The sequence below is a fragment of the Pseudonaja textilis genome, chromosome 14, assembly GCF_049901715.1.
Source record: "Pseudonaja textilis isolate UNSWEBS1 chromosome 14, rPseTex1.2, whole genome shotgun sequence".
Lineage (NCBI taxonomy): Eukaryota > Metazoa > Chordata > Lepidosauria > Squamata > Elapidae > Pseudonaja > Pseudonaja textilis.
In genome coordinates, this window is record NC_142003.1 from 15255708 (window position 1) to 15272774 (window position 17067).

The 17067-nt window shown below is 43.6% G+C and overlaps 2 protein-coding genes and 1 long non-coding RNA gene across 3 annotated transcripts in view; 1 reads left to right on the top strand and 2 right to left on the bottom strand.

Moving 5' to 3' along the window:
- CIAO3 (cytosolic iron-sulfur assembly component 3) overlaps nt 1–9727 on the bottom strand; it is a 12652-nt gene extending 2925 nt beyond the window's left edge. The window contains exons 1-9 of the mRNA XM_026704103.2: nt 9637–9727; nt 7190–7282; nt 6121–6264; nt 5591–5720; nt 4512–4646; nt 3257–3375; nt 2161–2290; nt 1200–1272; nt 222–359 (exon numbers count right to left, since the gene is read on the bottom strand). Coding sequence (XP_026559888.1) covers nt 222–359; nt 1200–1272; nt 2161–2290; nt 3257–3375; nt 4512–4646; nt 5591–5720; nt 6121–6264; nt 7190–7282; nt 9637–9708 — 1034 coding nt within the window. The 5' untranslated portion in view covers nt 9709–9727. The remainder of the gene's footprint in view (nt 1–221; nt 360–1199; nt 1273–2160; nt 2291–3256; nt 3376–4511; nt 4647–5590; nt 5721–6120; nt 6265–7189; nt 7283–9636) is intronic.
- Nucleotides 9728–9824: 97 nt separating this feature from the next.
- LOC148124698 (uncharacterized) lies at nt 9825–11824 on the top strand. Its single transcript, XR_015739546.1, has 3 exons — nt 9825–10269; nt 10820–10953; nt 11061–11824. It is a non-coding gene; the product is annotated as an uncharacterized LOC148124698 (long non-coding RNA).
- A 67-nt stretch (nt 11825–11891) lies between these two features.
- Nucleotides 11892–17067, bottom strand: part of ABAT (4-aminobutyrate aminotransferase) — a 54876-nt gene continuing 49700 nt past the window's right edge. Inside the window, exons 15-16 of the mRNA XM_026704102.2 lie at nt 16795–16906; nt 11892–14752 (exon numbers count right to left, since the gene is read on the bottom strand). Of these exons, the coding sequence (XP_026559887.1) occupies nt 14631–14752; nt 16795–16906 (234 nt within the window). The 3' untranslated portion in view covers nt 11892–14630. The remainder of the gene's footprint in view (nt 14753–16794; nt 16907–17067) is intronic.

Below are 17067 nucleotides of genomic sequence, written 5' to 3' on the forward strand. Positions count from 1 at the left end.
TCACAGGTTATTTCATGAAGCCTCAAAAGAGCAGAAAATCAGTGTACTAGGACATTTTTACCCCTGAAATTTAGAACATGGCCACAAGAAAATACGAAGGCCGGGTGCGTCCTATGACTGATCTGAGTGAATGCCACTATCCTGTTCCCTTCTGGGAAGAGGGTGGAGGCAGGGGGTGGGGGGTGGGGAAGAAGGGCTAGGAAGGAAGTCAAGCTCCTTACTTCAGGGTCTTGTAGCGAAGCTCCTTCACTGGAATGCCAAAGAGCTCCTTTGCTGCATATCTGAATATGTGCTCCAAGTATCCCCCAGAGCCGCCTCCAGAATGGCCAAACAGCTGCTCTTCCAAAAGGCTGCCAAACCTGCAGTGGCGACAAAAGGGCTACAAAGTCAAGTTCTCGACTCCTGGTCACTCTATGGAGATACTTACATCCATGCAGTTTTCTTTTCTGACTTTCCTATCCAGCCAAAGGACATGGGGTTTTCTCAAGACCAGCAAAGATTGGCTAAGGGCTACCATCCACAGGGCCTGAACGACTCCTTGTATTCTTGGGACACAATACGGGAATTCATTTCTGCTGCCTTCTTTCAGGATATTTCCCACCACCACCACTTCTTGGTTTAGTCTCCAGCCCTTGGCTCTCCTTGCTAGTCTCCCAGGTAAGGGCCAACCAGTTCCAATCCGTTTCAAATTTTACAACAGCATCCCATTAAATATTACATACCACCAAATGCCCAGCAGTGTTTTAGGAAAACCAAAGTCCAATCTAGGGATAGAGGAGAGGGGAACAGCATAGCATCCAAACCCAGCCTCATCTGCAATGGCAGAAGACACATTGAGCAGCTTATTGCTAGGCAGATGGCAAACTTGATCACTTTTGAGATGTGGCTGATCTCTCACTGTCTCATCAGTGAGAGATGCTCCGAACTGTAAATTGGACTTTGGCCATGCTCTTGAATTGAGTTGAACAACTTTTATTAAGCCTAACTTGGCCTTTAAACAATGTGCAATTCTAAATCAAAGTGGATCCAGCCAGGACAAAACTAAAACCAGCTCACTGAGGTCATCTGGATCTATTCGTCCGTGAGCTGTAATGACCAGGAGAAGGGATGCATCATCCTCTCCTGGTGATGTCGCAGAAGAAAGTGGAGAAAACAGACTGCAGCCTGGCAAGTAGCTGAATTCCCAGGGAGGGTCTTACATGCTATCCAAAGGCACAGGATTCACTTCAAGAAGGGACACTCCTTCCTGGTCCAGCAACTTTAAGACTTCTCCTGAAATAAAGAGTTGTGACAATTAACTCAAGCAGATCCTAGAGATCAAGTCTCTAGACAAGAAGCTTCACAGGATTCTAAGGTAATCCCAGGTGAGTCTCACTGGCATACAACGGGAAACTTCCAACATGAAAGTTAAATGGAAGTGCAAGAATGCAATATTTGATTTGTGCCTTTTTTTCCTACTGGGCATGAATCCGTTTTTGAAAAAGGAAGTATTAAATTTATGCTGCATGACCTTGAGTGATAGGAGTTAGAATTTGGGCAGGGGTGCTACAGATGGGAAAAAAATAAGTGTCAGATACCAGTTAACTCCCTCGGCCTGAGTTTGCTGTAGCTAGTGAGAGTCACCAGCTTCCTTCTATCTCTTCAGTCACTAGCCTCTTTCTATCTTGGAACTATGTTCAACCCATTAAATTGCAAGCTTGCCAGAGGCAGTAATAATCATGTTTCTTGGATGCCTCAAGTCACTGGGATCAGGTGGTGTATAAAAAAACCCAGAACTAATTCCTTCTTATAGTAAATACTAGGATTATATAAAATGCCTCAAATCTGTTACACTTGGAGCAACAAAACCCCATCTCACTTTGAGTTCAAGAAATCCAGAAATGTAAGAAAAATCCATTCTAATTCAAAATGAAGTGTTTCACATTCTATGTTATTTGCATATCCCTAGTAAATATATCAAGAGAGTAATCTGCATTGTCTCTCTGTCCCCAATTGCGTGGCTGAAGTACTTAATTTGAAGCTTCCCCCTCCCCACCTGTGATAAATGAGACCCTGGCCTCTATCAAGATTCCTATCAGAGCAGGATTAATTCACAGAAGGCACTGACGGAGGAGGAGCAGGGTCCTTCCCTCTCCAAGATCATTTAGATCTGCCCTTTACCTGTTGTAATCACACAGTCAACCTCCCGGGTCTGGTGCTTTTCAAGGAAAAAATCTGGCCTGGAAGCTTCTAGCTTTTTGTCATAGCAAGGCATCACAGTGACATGGTAGATTTGGTCTGGGGTCCGGCTCTGGAACAAAAGGGTTTTGAAATGGTATTGAAACTGGCAAAAAGAATACGTAGCCCTAAATTCCCAACATGCAACTGAGAACAAAGGACAGAACCACATCCCGGTTTGGGGCCTGAGTGGTCAGGCAATCAGAAATTTGACGGTTCAGCTCACCCTTCTCTTTTATATATCACTTCCCCCTCTATTGCTCTCCAAATGTTGGCTAGGGTATTCCTGGAATTGTAGCTGTACATCTGAAGAGTAACATATACAGAATGGCAGGTCTAAGTGACCCAGTGGGGGACAATCACATCATGGTAGATTGCGTTGCACTTATGGCAGAAGCACTGAGGCGCTTCCGAGTTGAAAGGATTAGCTGGTGAATGACCATTGCTGAGGGGATTCCCAGCAGGTGTTAGAATGAAGGACAGGAGCTCAGCTCACCCCAGGGCAGCACTTAGGTCTCCAACGCAAACTTGCTAACCTCCAACCCCAGCTAACCACCCAAACCACCATATTCCTTAGCAATAGCAGTAGCACTTAGACTTATATACGGCTTCACAGTGCTTTACATCCCTCTCTAAGCAGTTCACAGAGTTAGCCTATTGCCCCCAACAATCTTGGTCCTCATTTTACTGATCTTGGAAGGACAGAAGGCTGAGTCAACCTTGAGCCTGGTGGACTTGAACTGCCAAATTGCAGGCAGCTGGCAGGCAGCAGAGGTAGAAGTAGCCTGCAGTACTGCATTCTAACCACTGTGCCATCATGGCTCTATGGATAGATCACTGAATAAGGAAAAACTGGCTGTCCCTTTGGGAAAACACACACACATACACACACAAATCCTGTTTTTACAGAGGGAGCAAAGGCTCTGAGTTACAACTACAGCAGATACTTGTAGCACATTTGCCAGTTTGTCCTTTGCCTCTACTGGCTTCCAAACTTCCTATTACACCTGCTGTCTTGTGAGAAAACTTTGAGCAACACCTGTTGTTTGGCAAAGTGGTCCTTAATCAGGGAACCCATGATCTGCTGGGGTGATCTGGTAGTGCTGATGTATGGGATGATAAAACTTCCATGGGTTTTTTCAGCATAACAGATCCAACCTGTAAGGGAAATGTTTTAAAAGAATTAAACCAATCCTGCTGTCTATCTTGGGTCAATGAAAGCTACCTAGCAAAGATGGACCATGGCCCAATTCAACAGTTGCACAAGTTCTTTTTTTCCATCCATTAAACTGAATGTAACCAGAAACCTAAATATTATCAAGCCCCAAATATTTGGGCAAGACAACAAAGGCAATTGCTCAGATTATGGTAAGGTATATTTAATGCCATTTTTGAGATAAAGAAATGTGATAATTGCAAAAAGAATTTCTGAATCTATTTCCGTGAGTTCACAAAGGCACAATTGGTTTGCATGATTTGAAACATTTCTTGGTTATTTTCCCCACAGGGTGAATTGCCATTTGTGACAAAAGCTGCCAACGGACGGCCCTCCGTCTCTCGATCCATTATGCCTCCGATGTTTTCCATGCCTTTCCCAGCTTCCATACCATCATTCACAGCCTGGAAAACAGGCAGGATATATGGAAGTTGCAAAATTGCCCGCTTAGTTCTAAAAATGCAAATACAGGTAGTCCTCTAAAGACTTCGTTCTAGTTCCCCCCCTTTGCCCTTCTGTACAGGTTGAATAACAGAACGTTGGAAAGGACCTTGGAGGTCCTCTAGTCCAACCCCTCACTCAAGCACGGGACCCTACACCATTTCAGACAAATGGTTGTCCGGTCTCTTTTTAAAAGCCTCCAGTGATGGAGTACTCAGAACTTCTGAATGCAAGCCATTCCACTGGTTAATTGTTCTCCCTGTCAGGAAATTCCTCCTTAGTTCTACGTTGCTTCTCTCCTTGCGTAGCTTCCACCCGTTGCTTCTGGTCCTGCCCTCAGGTGCTTTGGTATAGATTAACTCCCTTAAAACCCTAATTGGGACTAGAATTTCAGGAATAGGTCACTGTGGTCACAGCACCCAGGTGATTCCCCCCTTATTTTTACAGTGTTTACAGCAGAGGTCTCCAAACTTGGCAACTTTGTGCATTTCAACTCACAAAATTCTAGGAGTTGAAGTGCACAAGTTGCCAAGTTTGGGGACCCCTGGTTTACAGTGTCAGATCTAGGGTACATCCCATCAAGGAGAGGTTTGCTTCAGTCTTCCCTCCCCTCTGGTGCCATGTGGCATTTACTTACCAGGGCAAGCAGCAGCTAACATGGGCAAAGCCTTCTTATCTTCTACTCGTCTCTGGAAACGTTGCACAAATTCCCGCTGGTTCTCTAGCAAGCTGAAGTTCCTGGTGAAAGTTGTATCAAAGACAAAATGCACCCCTGATAAAGGAGAAGGAAGAGAAGATAAGTGTTGAATAGATACGAGGAAGGGCAATTCAGGATGGCATTTGGTCAATCAGCTGCAGCAACCATCGATCAGCAGCAACAATTTCACAGGACTTATGAATGGTATTTCATTAGCTCATGCAGCTGGTCAAGATTACAGAAAGGACTGTACAGATTTCTGTACGGCACCGTTAATGCTAGCCTGGAGCAAATGCATAGTCTTTGATTATAAGAAGTTCCAGCCTTATTTGCAGTGACTTCTTTACACACTTTGAATGCTGTTTCTTTCCTTCTCAGTTGCTATTTATAAGCTGCCATCAAATTCACCCTGTGCTGCTTGAATTTTCATATCTGATCTTTCTTCCCTTTTTCCCTCCCTAGCCTCCTCACAATTCTGAATGCAAATTAAAGTATTACATTTGCAAAGCATTAGGAAATCACAATAACTGAATACAGGAGCGAAGATTGGATAAGATTACTTTCTCATTTACATCATGTGCTTGATGATTTCCACATAAGTGCAGAAACGAGTTCTTATAGCTGCCCTGTTCAATTTCTCTGCAAGTGTTTCAGAACAGCATAATCCAGAATTTTTCACAACGTCCCAGAAATATGATTGAATTATTTTACACTCATTTTTGTAAGCTAGTTTCCATGCTTATGGGTGATAATGATTGAATTATTATAATTACTATAAGATGAGGAAAAACATTTTACTACCTTTTAAATATGTCAGCTTATATAAATGTCAATGCATATATTTTAAATTTGTTTTATTTTCTCACATTTCCTATATTTCTGCCTAACACTGCTTAGGTATGACACACAAATGACTTTGATTTGGATTAATTTGCTCGGATTAGCTCAGCATCCATTTTGAGAATTTTAAGGAGCAAACTTTATATGCAAATCTCCATTTTTAGATGAAAACTACTCACCTAAATTCTTAAAGAAGGCTGTCAGCTTCTTAGCGGTGTCTAAAGGAGTCATTCCAAATCTTGCAGCTAAAGAAGCTCTGGACTGTGGAGATATAGACACCACCACCAATTTCTTGGGAGGACTGGATGCCTTTTAGTTTAAAAAAAGGAAGAAAAAACAGTAACTCTCCACTGACCTAACACATTGACATTTGTATAACATAAGGCAGGTAAACTATTTCCATTCATTTACTATCTAATACATTAAACATACCTTTTTACTAGAGGAGCAAAAATTAATATTAACATTTGACTCATGGTGAACATGTCCCTTCTCCGCCCTTTCCCCCACAAATATTCAAGGTAGATAATGATTAAAAATGGTCATGGAAAAAGAGAAAGCGGGAAGCCATTAAAATATAACTTCCTGCTTAGTGCAAGAATCAAAATTAAATGCAACATCATCATCATTAGGCCTTTGGTTCCAATTTGTTCCCTCTGCCCTATTTAAATACATAATAAATCCACACTAAAATGCTAAATCACTTTACCTTATTGGCATTTAATACTCTGGAGAACTCTTCGTGGCTCTGCTGAGTGATGAGGACGCTCTCTGCTGACGTGATGCAACCACTGCAGGCCAAGCAGTCGTTGAGGGTAATCTTGGCCTTTTCCAGTTTTTGTGACCCTCCGTCCTAGGAAGGAAGTCATCGAATGGACTGCTGTCAGCATCCTGAAAAAAGTAATCGCGATGGGGATCCACAGGGAAGGCCAAATGAGAGCTGTCGCCACACAAACGAAGCCCCACCACTTTCCTGCGTGCAGCATGGTTGTGTGGCTACCATCTTGATCCTTTTGACGCACATACACACCCTAGGAACAGGTAGTCCTCGACTTACAACACTACATTTAGTGACCGGTCAAAGTTACAACAGCACCGAAAAAAGTGACTTATGGCTGTGTTTCACTCCTACAACCGTTGCAGAATCACAAATTTGGATGTTTGTCAACCAATTTACACTGGTGACGGTTGCAGTATCCCAGGATCATGTGATCCCGTTTTGTGACCTTCTGATGAACAAAGTCAACGGGGAAGTCAGATTCATCTAACAACTGTGTTCCTAATTTAAAAATGGCAATGATTCATTTAACGAATGTGGCAAGAAAAGTTGTAAAATGGGGCAAAACTCCCTTAACAAATGTCTCATCTAGCAACAGAAGTTTTGGGCTCAATTGTGGTCTTAAGTGGAGGACTACCTGTACTCATGATCATTTCCCACTTTTGTTTACAGGGTTCCCACTACCAAAGACAATAGAGCTGTTACAGATTTCTTTTGTTCTGCTCCACAGAGTGATTTGTGCTAGACTATACCCTTGAGAACACTAATCTGTTGTCAAAAGTTGGAGTTTCACAGCAAAAACTGAGGTAAGTTTCTGATTATGACAAAAATGAACCACATCAATTGTTGGTCCTCAAATCTAGAATGCCTTCCAGCCCAACAAAAAGTTCTGCTAAAGATGATTTGTGTTGAACAGTTACCAATCACTTTAAAACATGCTGAAAAAAAGTTTGTTCTATAGTCCCTAAAACACACACAGACAGGGGAAAGAAAACTTTACCTGGTCAACTTGGAAATAAGTTCCATCATCTTCAATACGGATCTTAGCTGCTACTTTCCCAGACTTGTTAACTTTGATTGGTTTTATGCATTCCTGAACGGGAAATCAAACAATTTAATCAATAAGACAACAAACGTCTGTAATAAAAACAAAACAAATATAAAAATATGTGGAATTAAACATTTAAAGTTTAACTTAAACCAAGCTTCCTAGGTGAATCACAAATATAACTATGATCTGGCTGGTACTATATTCATCCCCTTCAGAAAACTCTGAAGTTTTCTGTGAGTCTACTAAATTGATTTCCACAGGCATCACCTTTTCCAAGCTTAAAACATAGATATGGATCTTAGATGTCTAATATGGAAAACAAATGAAGCCAATGCTCCGCAAAAGAGAAAAAAATATTTGAAAAAAATGAAACAAGATGTAATTTGCTTACAGTAAACCTGTATAAGAAAAAAGGGTAAAAAATATTTGATTTACAATATACAAATTATTGCTCAAAAATATTTGTTTTACAAATTATTTTCACCAAGAATTTATATCCTCAGGATCAATGAAGGAAAAGTAAGTTGTTTTGTAAACTCACAGTTGATAGATATATAGAAAAAATCAAATGAGACTAAAATTATAATAATCAGAACATACATATCTAATGAAAACTATATTCTTTAAAGGATTTACAGAAAAATTACTAGATTTTTAATGAATGAATGAAAATTCGTGTGTCTTGGGAAATTGGAATTATTTTTTCAGAATGAGTTAAAAAACTGTTTTTTGCATCAATTAATGCAAGATAAACTGCAAAAAAGAAAACTACCAAAAGTTATGTTTTGAAATGAAAGGGAACTTTTGAGCTCATAGATATATGGAAACATATAAATGGAAATGTTAAAGAACATACATACTTTTCTGAAAGACACAAATCCTTTTCAAGAATAGATACGTTTTGGTTTTCTAAGAAATTAGCTGTATTAGTAAAAACAAAGATACTACCAAACATGATCTCATATTTTAATCCAGTGTCTTTGACATATGAGAAAGCAGAATTTACAGATGAAGGTTAAATGGAACTCTTATTACAAAAAGAATAAGTAATCAAGGTCTATAAAAAAAACCTGAAATTTTTAAAGAATCTAAATAAAAGTACAGACATAAGAAAAAAATGGAGCACAGGTGAAGCTTTTATAAGAGGATAATTTATAAAGAGCAACAAAGTTGTTTAGGAGCCCGGAGACTAAAACATATGAAGAACAGTTGCTGGAACAGTCTATGTCTAGTTTAAAGAAAAGGACTAGGGGAGACATGACGGCAGCCTTCCAATATCTCAGGGGCTGCCCCAAAGAAGGAGTCAAGCTATTCTCCAAAGCACCAGAAGGCAGGACAAGAAGCAACAGATGGAAACTAGTCAAGGAGAGAAGCAACCTAGATCTAAGGAGAAATTTCCCAAGAGTGAGGAAAGTTAACCAGTGGAACGATTTAGTCTTCATCTCGGAGGGATTTCAGGTGAAATCTTAGTAAAACCACACTTGGAATGCTTCATCCAGTTTTGGCCATATAAGAGAGAACCTGAGACTCTTGGAAAGAGTGCAGAGAAGAACAACTAAAATGATTAAATGCCCTGGAGACTAAATCATATAAAGAAGGGCTGCAGGAACTGGGTGTGTCTAGTCTAGTGGAAAGAAGGACTAGTGGGGACAGGAGAGCAGCAGTGTTCCGATATCTCAGGGGCTGTCCCAAAGAAGAAGGAGTCAAGCTATTCTCCAAAGCACCTGAGCGCAGGACAAGAAGCAACGGGTGGAAATGAACTGGGGAGAGAAGCAACTAGGAGAAACTTCCTGACAGGGAGGACAATCAACCAGTGGAACAACTGGACTTCAGAAGGGGTGGGCGCTCCACCACGGGAGGCTTTCAAGAAGAGCCTGGGCAGCCATTTGTCCGGAGCAGGAGAGGGTCCCCTGCTTGAGGAGGGGGCTGCTGGACTAAGAAGGCCTCCAAGGTCGCTTCCAAGCTCCGTTATTCTATGTTCTACATGAGAGCGCGGCCTGTTTCCCGGCTGCTTGCTCCCGGGAGGGGAGCGCCCAAGGCCGGAGGGGAGGGCGAGAGCAGCCTTCCGGGCCCGATGCCAAGTGGACAAGAGGGCCGTCAACAGCCATTGTTTATACCGCCCGGCTCCTTTTACAAACCACGCAGAAGCTTTCACAACGGCCCCAGAACGGAGCTCTTTGAAACTGAGGCCGCTTCCTAGACACGGAAACCCCAACCGCAGCGAGGGTGTGAGGGAAGCCCGTCCTCCCGGCGGCCCTTGGGGCACAACGACGCCGCTTCGGCCAACGGAGAAGGGCAGCTCCTGCCAGCCCACGCTCGCCCACCTGACAGGGCTACCGATAAGGCCTGAGAGGGTCGCTTCGGCCCAGGGAAGCGGACCCCAAACTGGCGCCCACCTGCGAGGGGCCGATGAAATCGTCCAGGTCGGTCAGCTGCAGAGCGCCGCTGAAGGGCGACGCCACCGCCATCTTGCGCCCGCCGTAAAGCGGTCGTAAAGCGCTTCTGCCAAAGGCGGCGATGACGCTAACGGGCCCTTCTGTCGTAAAAGCCACCGCGAGGCAGGCCTACGAGGCTCCGCCCATTTTCTCCGTGGGGGACGGTTTGAGTGACAACGAGGAAGACAAGCGAGGCTCCGCCCATTCTCCTCCTGGGGGTGTGTGTGGCGATTTGAGGGACTGGGAGGCAAACAAACGAGGCTCCGCCCCTTCGCGGGGAGTGGGGGGGCAGGGGAGTAAGTGGCGGTTGGGGGAGAGAAGAGTCTTTGGCTGGGAGGGAGAAACTGACGGGGCATTTCAGAGGCTGCGCACTGGCGTTGGGCTCGAGGACCTCAAGGGGGGTGGATTTCAGAGGCTGCGCACTGGCGTTGGGCTCGAGGATCTCGACGGGGGCGGAATCTCCCAAGGCCGCCTCAGCCGCCGCTGAGTAAATGGGGGCGACCACTCCAATTCACCGTGGGGTCTATTGGCTGCTCCCCCAAAAGCCTCGGGCTGGACTGACCGAACTTCTCAGCCTCCTACCAGCCTTGCGAGGTAGTCCAGACAAGAAGCGCAGCCAGAAGGACTAGCTCTTAAGTTTATTGTTAAGGTTATATTCAGTTTTGAAGACAGCAAAGTCCACTTTTTGAGTAAAGAGGATTTTTTTTGGGGGGGGAGAATGCTTTCTCCCTCTAAGGACATGCTTCTCCTTTGGGGAAATATAATATTCTACCCTCTTTTAATTTCCCCCAAAATATTTCAACATCTGAGGAAGGGGGTCTTCTCACAAAGACGCCATTTATGTTAGGATTAAGCAGCCCCCTCTCAAGGGGTCGGGATAAGACACCCACTTATCCCCAATTTACAATGCAAATCCTTTTGGCTATTCCAAGAAGATTCCACACCTCTGGTTCAGGTGACCCTGAGGTCCCAGGTAAACCCCCCAAGGAACCACAATGGCCCTCAGAAAGAATTAAGATAGTTGACTGCACAGAAAACACAATATTTCAACACACACACACACACACACACCCCATCCTGTCAGAACCCATCATTCCCCGCCTCTCACCAACTAATCTCAACTGTCTCTCCATCTCTCCCGCAGCATCCAATGCAACTGATGAAGCTTCCCAGATAGGAATCGGTCCAGTTGCCTTCTCAAACTAAACACCGCTTTTCAATATTCCCAGAATCATGGAATATCAGAACTACCATCGCTGAATCAAGAAGGCATGTCAGGTATCCTTCACTGCACAGCAGCATGCTTGAATTAATTATTTGTTTTGCTTGTTCTTTTTCTGAAGCTTTTCTTCCTTGACTAACAGTCATAAATGATTGTTATTTAGGTGGATTCCAAAGGTGGCGCAGAAGAACCCAGATGAAGGAAGGCAGCGTTTGGATTCTTGGCTTTGGAGGCTGCAAAAAGCCAGCAGATCAAGGACTTGTGCAAAGGAAAACAGGACCTGGATGAAGGGAGAGAACCACTGGGTGTTCATTAGATAACCTGCATACTGTTTCTACTGCTGACCCCCTTTTCCTTTTCCAGATTTCTGGGTGAGGCGGTGGAAGGTATAAAAGGTTGAATAGATCAAGTCTTTGTTGAGGGGGAAGAGAGATTTGTTGATACAAGAAGAGAGTGAGAGAGACATTTTTGTAGATGAGCAGGACTTGGGTTTTCCTCTTTTGGGTTTGACCTTGGAATGGTTGGTTGGCCTTGGAGGGAACCACCGCCGACTAAAACCAGAAATCTTCTCTTCTTTCCCTTCAGAAATGGACTACTGTTCCTTGAACTCATGCGACCAACCAGTGCCAACTTAAAAGGATTTCTTGGGCCCCCAGGGATGACCACCTTGGTAATCTTTGGGCTTTAGGTGCTGGTTGTGTTTTTATACACCTGCGCACCTGTTGCTACTGCTCATTCCAAGAGAATGGCCTCACTACTACCCAGGAAACCCTAGGGCACTGAAAGCAGGGGTAATATTGAAACAAAATGGATAGCTTCGGTGATTACCAGTGTGATCTGCAATGTTTAATATTGGTGTTAAACTGTAAGCCCCTCCTGTAATGCTGGGAGTATGACTAGATAAATCTTGCAATTTTTCACACCCAACCGAGACTTTTAGGCATTTCACTTGATGTTCATAACCTCACTCACATCAGAAGCTCAAGAGATCCAACACAGCTAAATTAGTTATTTTATTGTAGACAAGAAAGAAGCCATATATATATCTCTAGAAGATTTGCCTACTGCAGAAGACAAAAAGTCAATTATTTCTCTCTATCCTTTACATGGTTTAAATTTTAGGCTCTTTTTGAGACTCTGGAAATTTGATGGTTTTCTTTTCAGCCTCATGAAAGACTCCCAACATATCTGTTCTAGGTTTGCAAAATGGTTCTGTCCAGCCCGAGAATCCCTTGTTTCCGTCTCACTAGATCCAGCTCTTGCGAGAATGAAGCCTGATCGTCTGTGATCTTTTGAACCCCAAGTGCCCCTTGCCATTCTTTTGTGGCCTTTTTTGGCACCCTCCAACTACTATCGCTACCAACTGGCAACAGCCCCATTGGCCTTCCAGATTGTGGGGCGGGGTGGTGGTGGTGACGGATAAGGGATTTAATACTGTTAACTTCCGGTTTTTCATCCTCTTCTCATCTTCTATAGTCCCAAAGGTCATCAGATTTCCCATCCTATTTCTGAGCTTGTCCCGGAAGGACAGAAGTAGAGAAGGGGGGAGAGGGGAGATATTCTGCCCCAGTGACATTTTCAGGGGGTGGTGGTTACATACAGAAAGTCCTCGACTTACAGCAGCTGATTTAGTGACTGTTGTAACAGTCTGGAAAAAAGGGAGCCATGACCATTTCCCTCCCCCCCCCCCCCAAGCATTACAGCATTCCCATGGTCCCAGGATCCAAATTCAGACATTTGGCAACTGGCCTGAATTTATGACAGTTGCAGTGTCCCTGGGGTCATGTGATCCCCTTTTGCCACCTTCTGACATGGCCAAGTCAATGAGGAAGCCGGATTCCCTTAACAACCATGTTATTCATTTAACAACTGCAGTAGTTCACTTAACAACTGCGGCAAGAAAAGTTGGGGTTTAAAACTCAGCAACTGTCTTGCTTAGCAACAGAAATTTGGGACTTAACGGTGATCATAAGTTGAGGACTACCTGTAACCAGGTCACTTGAAGTGCATAACAATTTTATTTTCTATCCACACACTTCTTCATCAACTAGCTTGCAGGTTGGGATTCTGGTTAAAGGGCACAGGAAAAAGTTTTAAATGGTGTATTCCTGTTTTCATGAGAGCCTCGTTCGAAACAGGAAGAATAGTTAGCAATAGCACTTAGACTTATACACCATTTTACTGACCTCGGAAGGCCGAGTCAACCTTGAGCCTGGTTAGATTCAAACTGCCAAATTGCAGGCAGCCGGCAGGCAGCAGAAGTAGCCTGCAAGGACTGCGCTCTAACCGCTGCTCCACCGTGGCTCTTCCATACAGTCTGCTTCATTTCCAGTCCCTTGAAGAGGCAGTTTTCCTGTTGGAAAGACTTCAGAATCCACACTCATAAACTGGCATGGACAAAATGGGCCTCCATGCATGAGTGGGAGGCTGCAGAAACAGCAAACTTTGAGCCCAAATCACAGGTTGGCAAAGCTATAAATGCTCTCATTTTGCAACCAGATTGGGACCAGATTATTCCTCCAAAAGCTCCACGGAGGATGGGAAGGAGGCATCACTGGTCACCAAGACCATGCGTGAGCTTTGGATTCCACTTCAAACAAAGGACAAAGCTAGAACAGAAGCCAAACCAAGTTGAATTAAAATTACATTAGAATTCATACGATCATTCCCCAACGCACATTCCCCTTCCGTTGTATTTAAAAAAAGGCAGTATAGACAAGAGCTTTTGAAGGGTCCTGGAGGCTGCAATCATGGATGAGGAGAGCTGGATGCCATTACGGTGCACCACAGCTGCAGAAGGTGATGGGTTTAACTCTTTTTGCTGGCTCCATTTGACACACACACCCCACAATTGCAAAAAAAATTCTACCCTGTTTCTGCCAAAGAGCCCTTCCAAACACCTGGGGTTGTCCTTCTGATTTAAAAAAGAAACCCTGTTTTGTCGCCAAAGGAAATGCCACCGGCATGTCCAAGTGAAGATGGGCGAAAAATGTAAAATAAAAGCAATGACAGCAATAGGTTTACAAGCAACAAAGCAGAGAAGGAAGTTGGCACATGGAAAGTCCCAATTCCCTTTAGGCAACTCCTGCGTAAAAGAGGATCATGGCTTGGAACAGATGCTGTGAGTCTTCCAAGATCCATAACTTCCACCTGGAGAGGCCTGCAGACCCTCCGGGCAGTACAGATAAGAGTCCAACGTTAGCAGACACGCGACGTGGAGGGATGTTGAGTTTCACTGTGTGCTTCAGAAGAGACCACACTTCTGCAAAGGGATTCCTTGGGTGGGTCCAACGGCTGCTTTCTCCTTGGAATCCCAACCGTCATTTCTATCTTCAACAGTGCTCTGGATCCATGGCAGTAGAAGTGCACTTTCCAGACTTGGGCACTAGGAGCCCATTGCAAGAAAGCAAACTTAGGAATTCAAATTCCAGGCCAAGCTTTGAAACCCGAAACCGATCATTTAGCCTTTGCTAGGTCAAAAGGAGATGGCCGAGGACATCCAAAGCATGTCCAGATTATTATTATTATTTAGCCAGAAGCAGTTTGTGCTGGAGGTGAGCATGATCAAACCAATCATTAAAAAAAAAAGAAGCGCTTTATGAATTCCATCTTTCTTTCCTATTAGTGAAAATATATATTATATGTATATACATATATATTTATGATCTTAAATAAACTATTCTCCGATTCTGAGAAGATATTTGGCCTCTCTCGGTGCAAGGTGGGATCCTGGCTACTTGAAATCTGCCAGAATATCGCTGAAGATGTTCAGGAAAAGATGCGCGTGGTGGTCTCGGAAGACTAGAGTGGGTCGGAAACGGATCGATCGGTCCCCACTGCCACCTAATACCACACCTGAGGGAAGAGAAAGAAAAAAGAAAGAAGTTGCAGATTCAGCTCTCTTCAATCACACACACAGTTTTCCATCACAAAATCCCCTGGAGACTGGCAGGGGTGCCATCATGTTTAAGTAACTAATCAAATAAGCAACCAATCCATCAGAATAGAGCTGGAAGGGACCTTGGAGGTCTTCTAGTCCAACCCCCCAAGCAAGCAGGAGACCCTATACCAGTCCAGACAAGTCCAGTTTCTTCTTGAAAGCCTCCAGTGATGGAGCCCCCACCACCTCTGAAAGTCACGGGTTAATTGTTCTCACTGTTAGGAATATACAATACATAGCTTGGTAGATATTCTAAAATATAATCTCTGGCAAAAGTGAGTTTAGGTGGCAGATACCGAGAGTCAAAAGAAGTCCACTAGGATGCTGGAGATACCAGGCTTGGAGGAAAAGGTTGCACCCATCACCCCCAAGAAGAAGGTGGCCAGCCCTACATACTGTAGATGGGGAAGATCGTGGAACCAAGGTTTCAAGGATTTAAAGCTATGGTGGGGCAAATACAGGATATTGGAGACACCAAGAGCAATTTTCCCAGCCTCCTTCATGATCTGAAACAATTCTCCCTGGTTTCTCCCCGCCTGAGCAGAATTTCTGTTTATGAGATGAGCTGCTGATAAGCACATTTTCTATCTTGATGCTTATATCTCTCCTTCTCTTCTTTGCATTTCCATAATTTCTCACGGGGGGTGGGGGAGGGACAGGGGATTTCTTGAAGACCATCTAAGAGCACAGCCTTAAGTACAGGTAATCCTTGCCCAATGAACACAACTGAGGCCAAAAGTAATAGTTGTTAAGTGAGTTTTACGACCTTTCTTGCCACAGTTGTTGAGTAACACAATTGTGAAGTGAACCTGACTTCTCTGACTGACCTTGCTTGTTGCAAACTGCCTGGGTAGTGATCACATGATCCTGGGATATGCAACAGTCATAAGTACATGCCAGTTGCCAAGCATCCAAATTTTGGTCATGCGACTTGGGATGCTGCAACGGTCATAAGTGTGAAAAACGAAGTCGCTTTTTTCACTACCTATATGTGGAATTCACTAGATCAGGAAAATATGGGGGATTTGGAGGTGTAATGGAGAAAGGGCTGGAGGTCAAGGGTCAGCCTGTGGCTGAAATGGCAGGCAACGCTTAGCTTCTAAATCTGACCCACGTGAAGGATTCAACTGAATTGTGAGAATCTTAGATAAGCAGACCAAATGAGGAGGAAAAAAAACTAGAAGGCTCTTGCACCCAGCGTCTCAACTTTCACTAGATGCCCCTCATCAGGTTTTTAATGAAAGCTGGAAATAGAATAGGCAAGTCTATTTCTTCAGCTTGGGGGCATCAAAAGCTTGCTTCTTTGTCCCTACGCTTTATATATTTCATTACCCAACTAGTGCTTGATGATATTATCCAGCTTGGTAATGAAATATCTGCAAGAAAACAACCAAGCTCAGAGAGAACCAAGAATTCTACAGTTCAACCTCTATTTGAACCCATGATTTATAAAATGCCAATTTTTCATGAAAGCATGGCTTTTCTTTTCTTGTTTTCCTCCCTCCTTCATTCAAAATTGAATCTATCTATTGCCATTTTATCATTATTAAAATTATATATTTATCGTTATTATTATATGAGCAGTTGTCCATTTAGGCATAATTTAGTCTGATTAAAAAAGTCTCAGTAGGTGGCGCTGTGTGATTGATCTCATTTGGAAGTTCAGCAATCTTGTAATATTTGGAAGCCTGTTTAGTATGTGGAAGGGGATGGGAGACCATTAGGAGATTTTAGGACTGCAGACTAGACTGTGAGGTTTAAAAAAAATATCCGAAGAAAGCAGTAGCAAATTGCTACTATTATTTTTGCCCACCCCAACTTGAGGTCAAACTCAACTTGGAGGTAGTGTTTTTTTAAAAAAAAAAATGTAATAAGATTTATTAGGTACTTCCCAGCCTTTGAGATCCAGTTGTAGGACCCCCAAAACCCAGCCCTGGTTCAGAGCACAACATCTTACCTTTGTTCCTTGCTATTTCAATGAACTTGTTCCGAATTGTGTCATTTGGAGTGTCAAAGGAGCAGAATGTCCCTCGTCCCCGGGCTCGGCTGATCAGATGGGGATAGCGACTCTACAAAAATGGGAAAAGTAAAATCAGTTTGTCATCTTCTTGGAAAACCAGGCAAGGCATGCTGGGGAAAAAAAAACCAGGGAAAGGAAATACAAGAGCTGTGGGTGGTGCAGTGGTTAGAATACAGTATTGCAGGCTAATTCTGCTGACTGCCTGCAGTT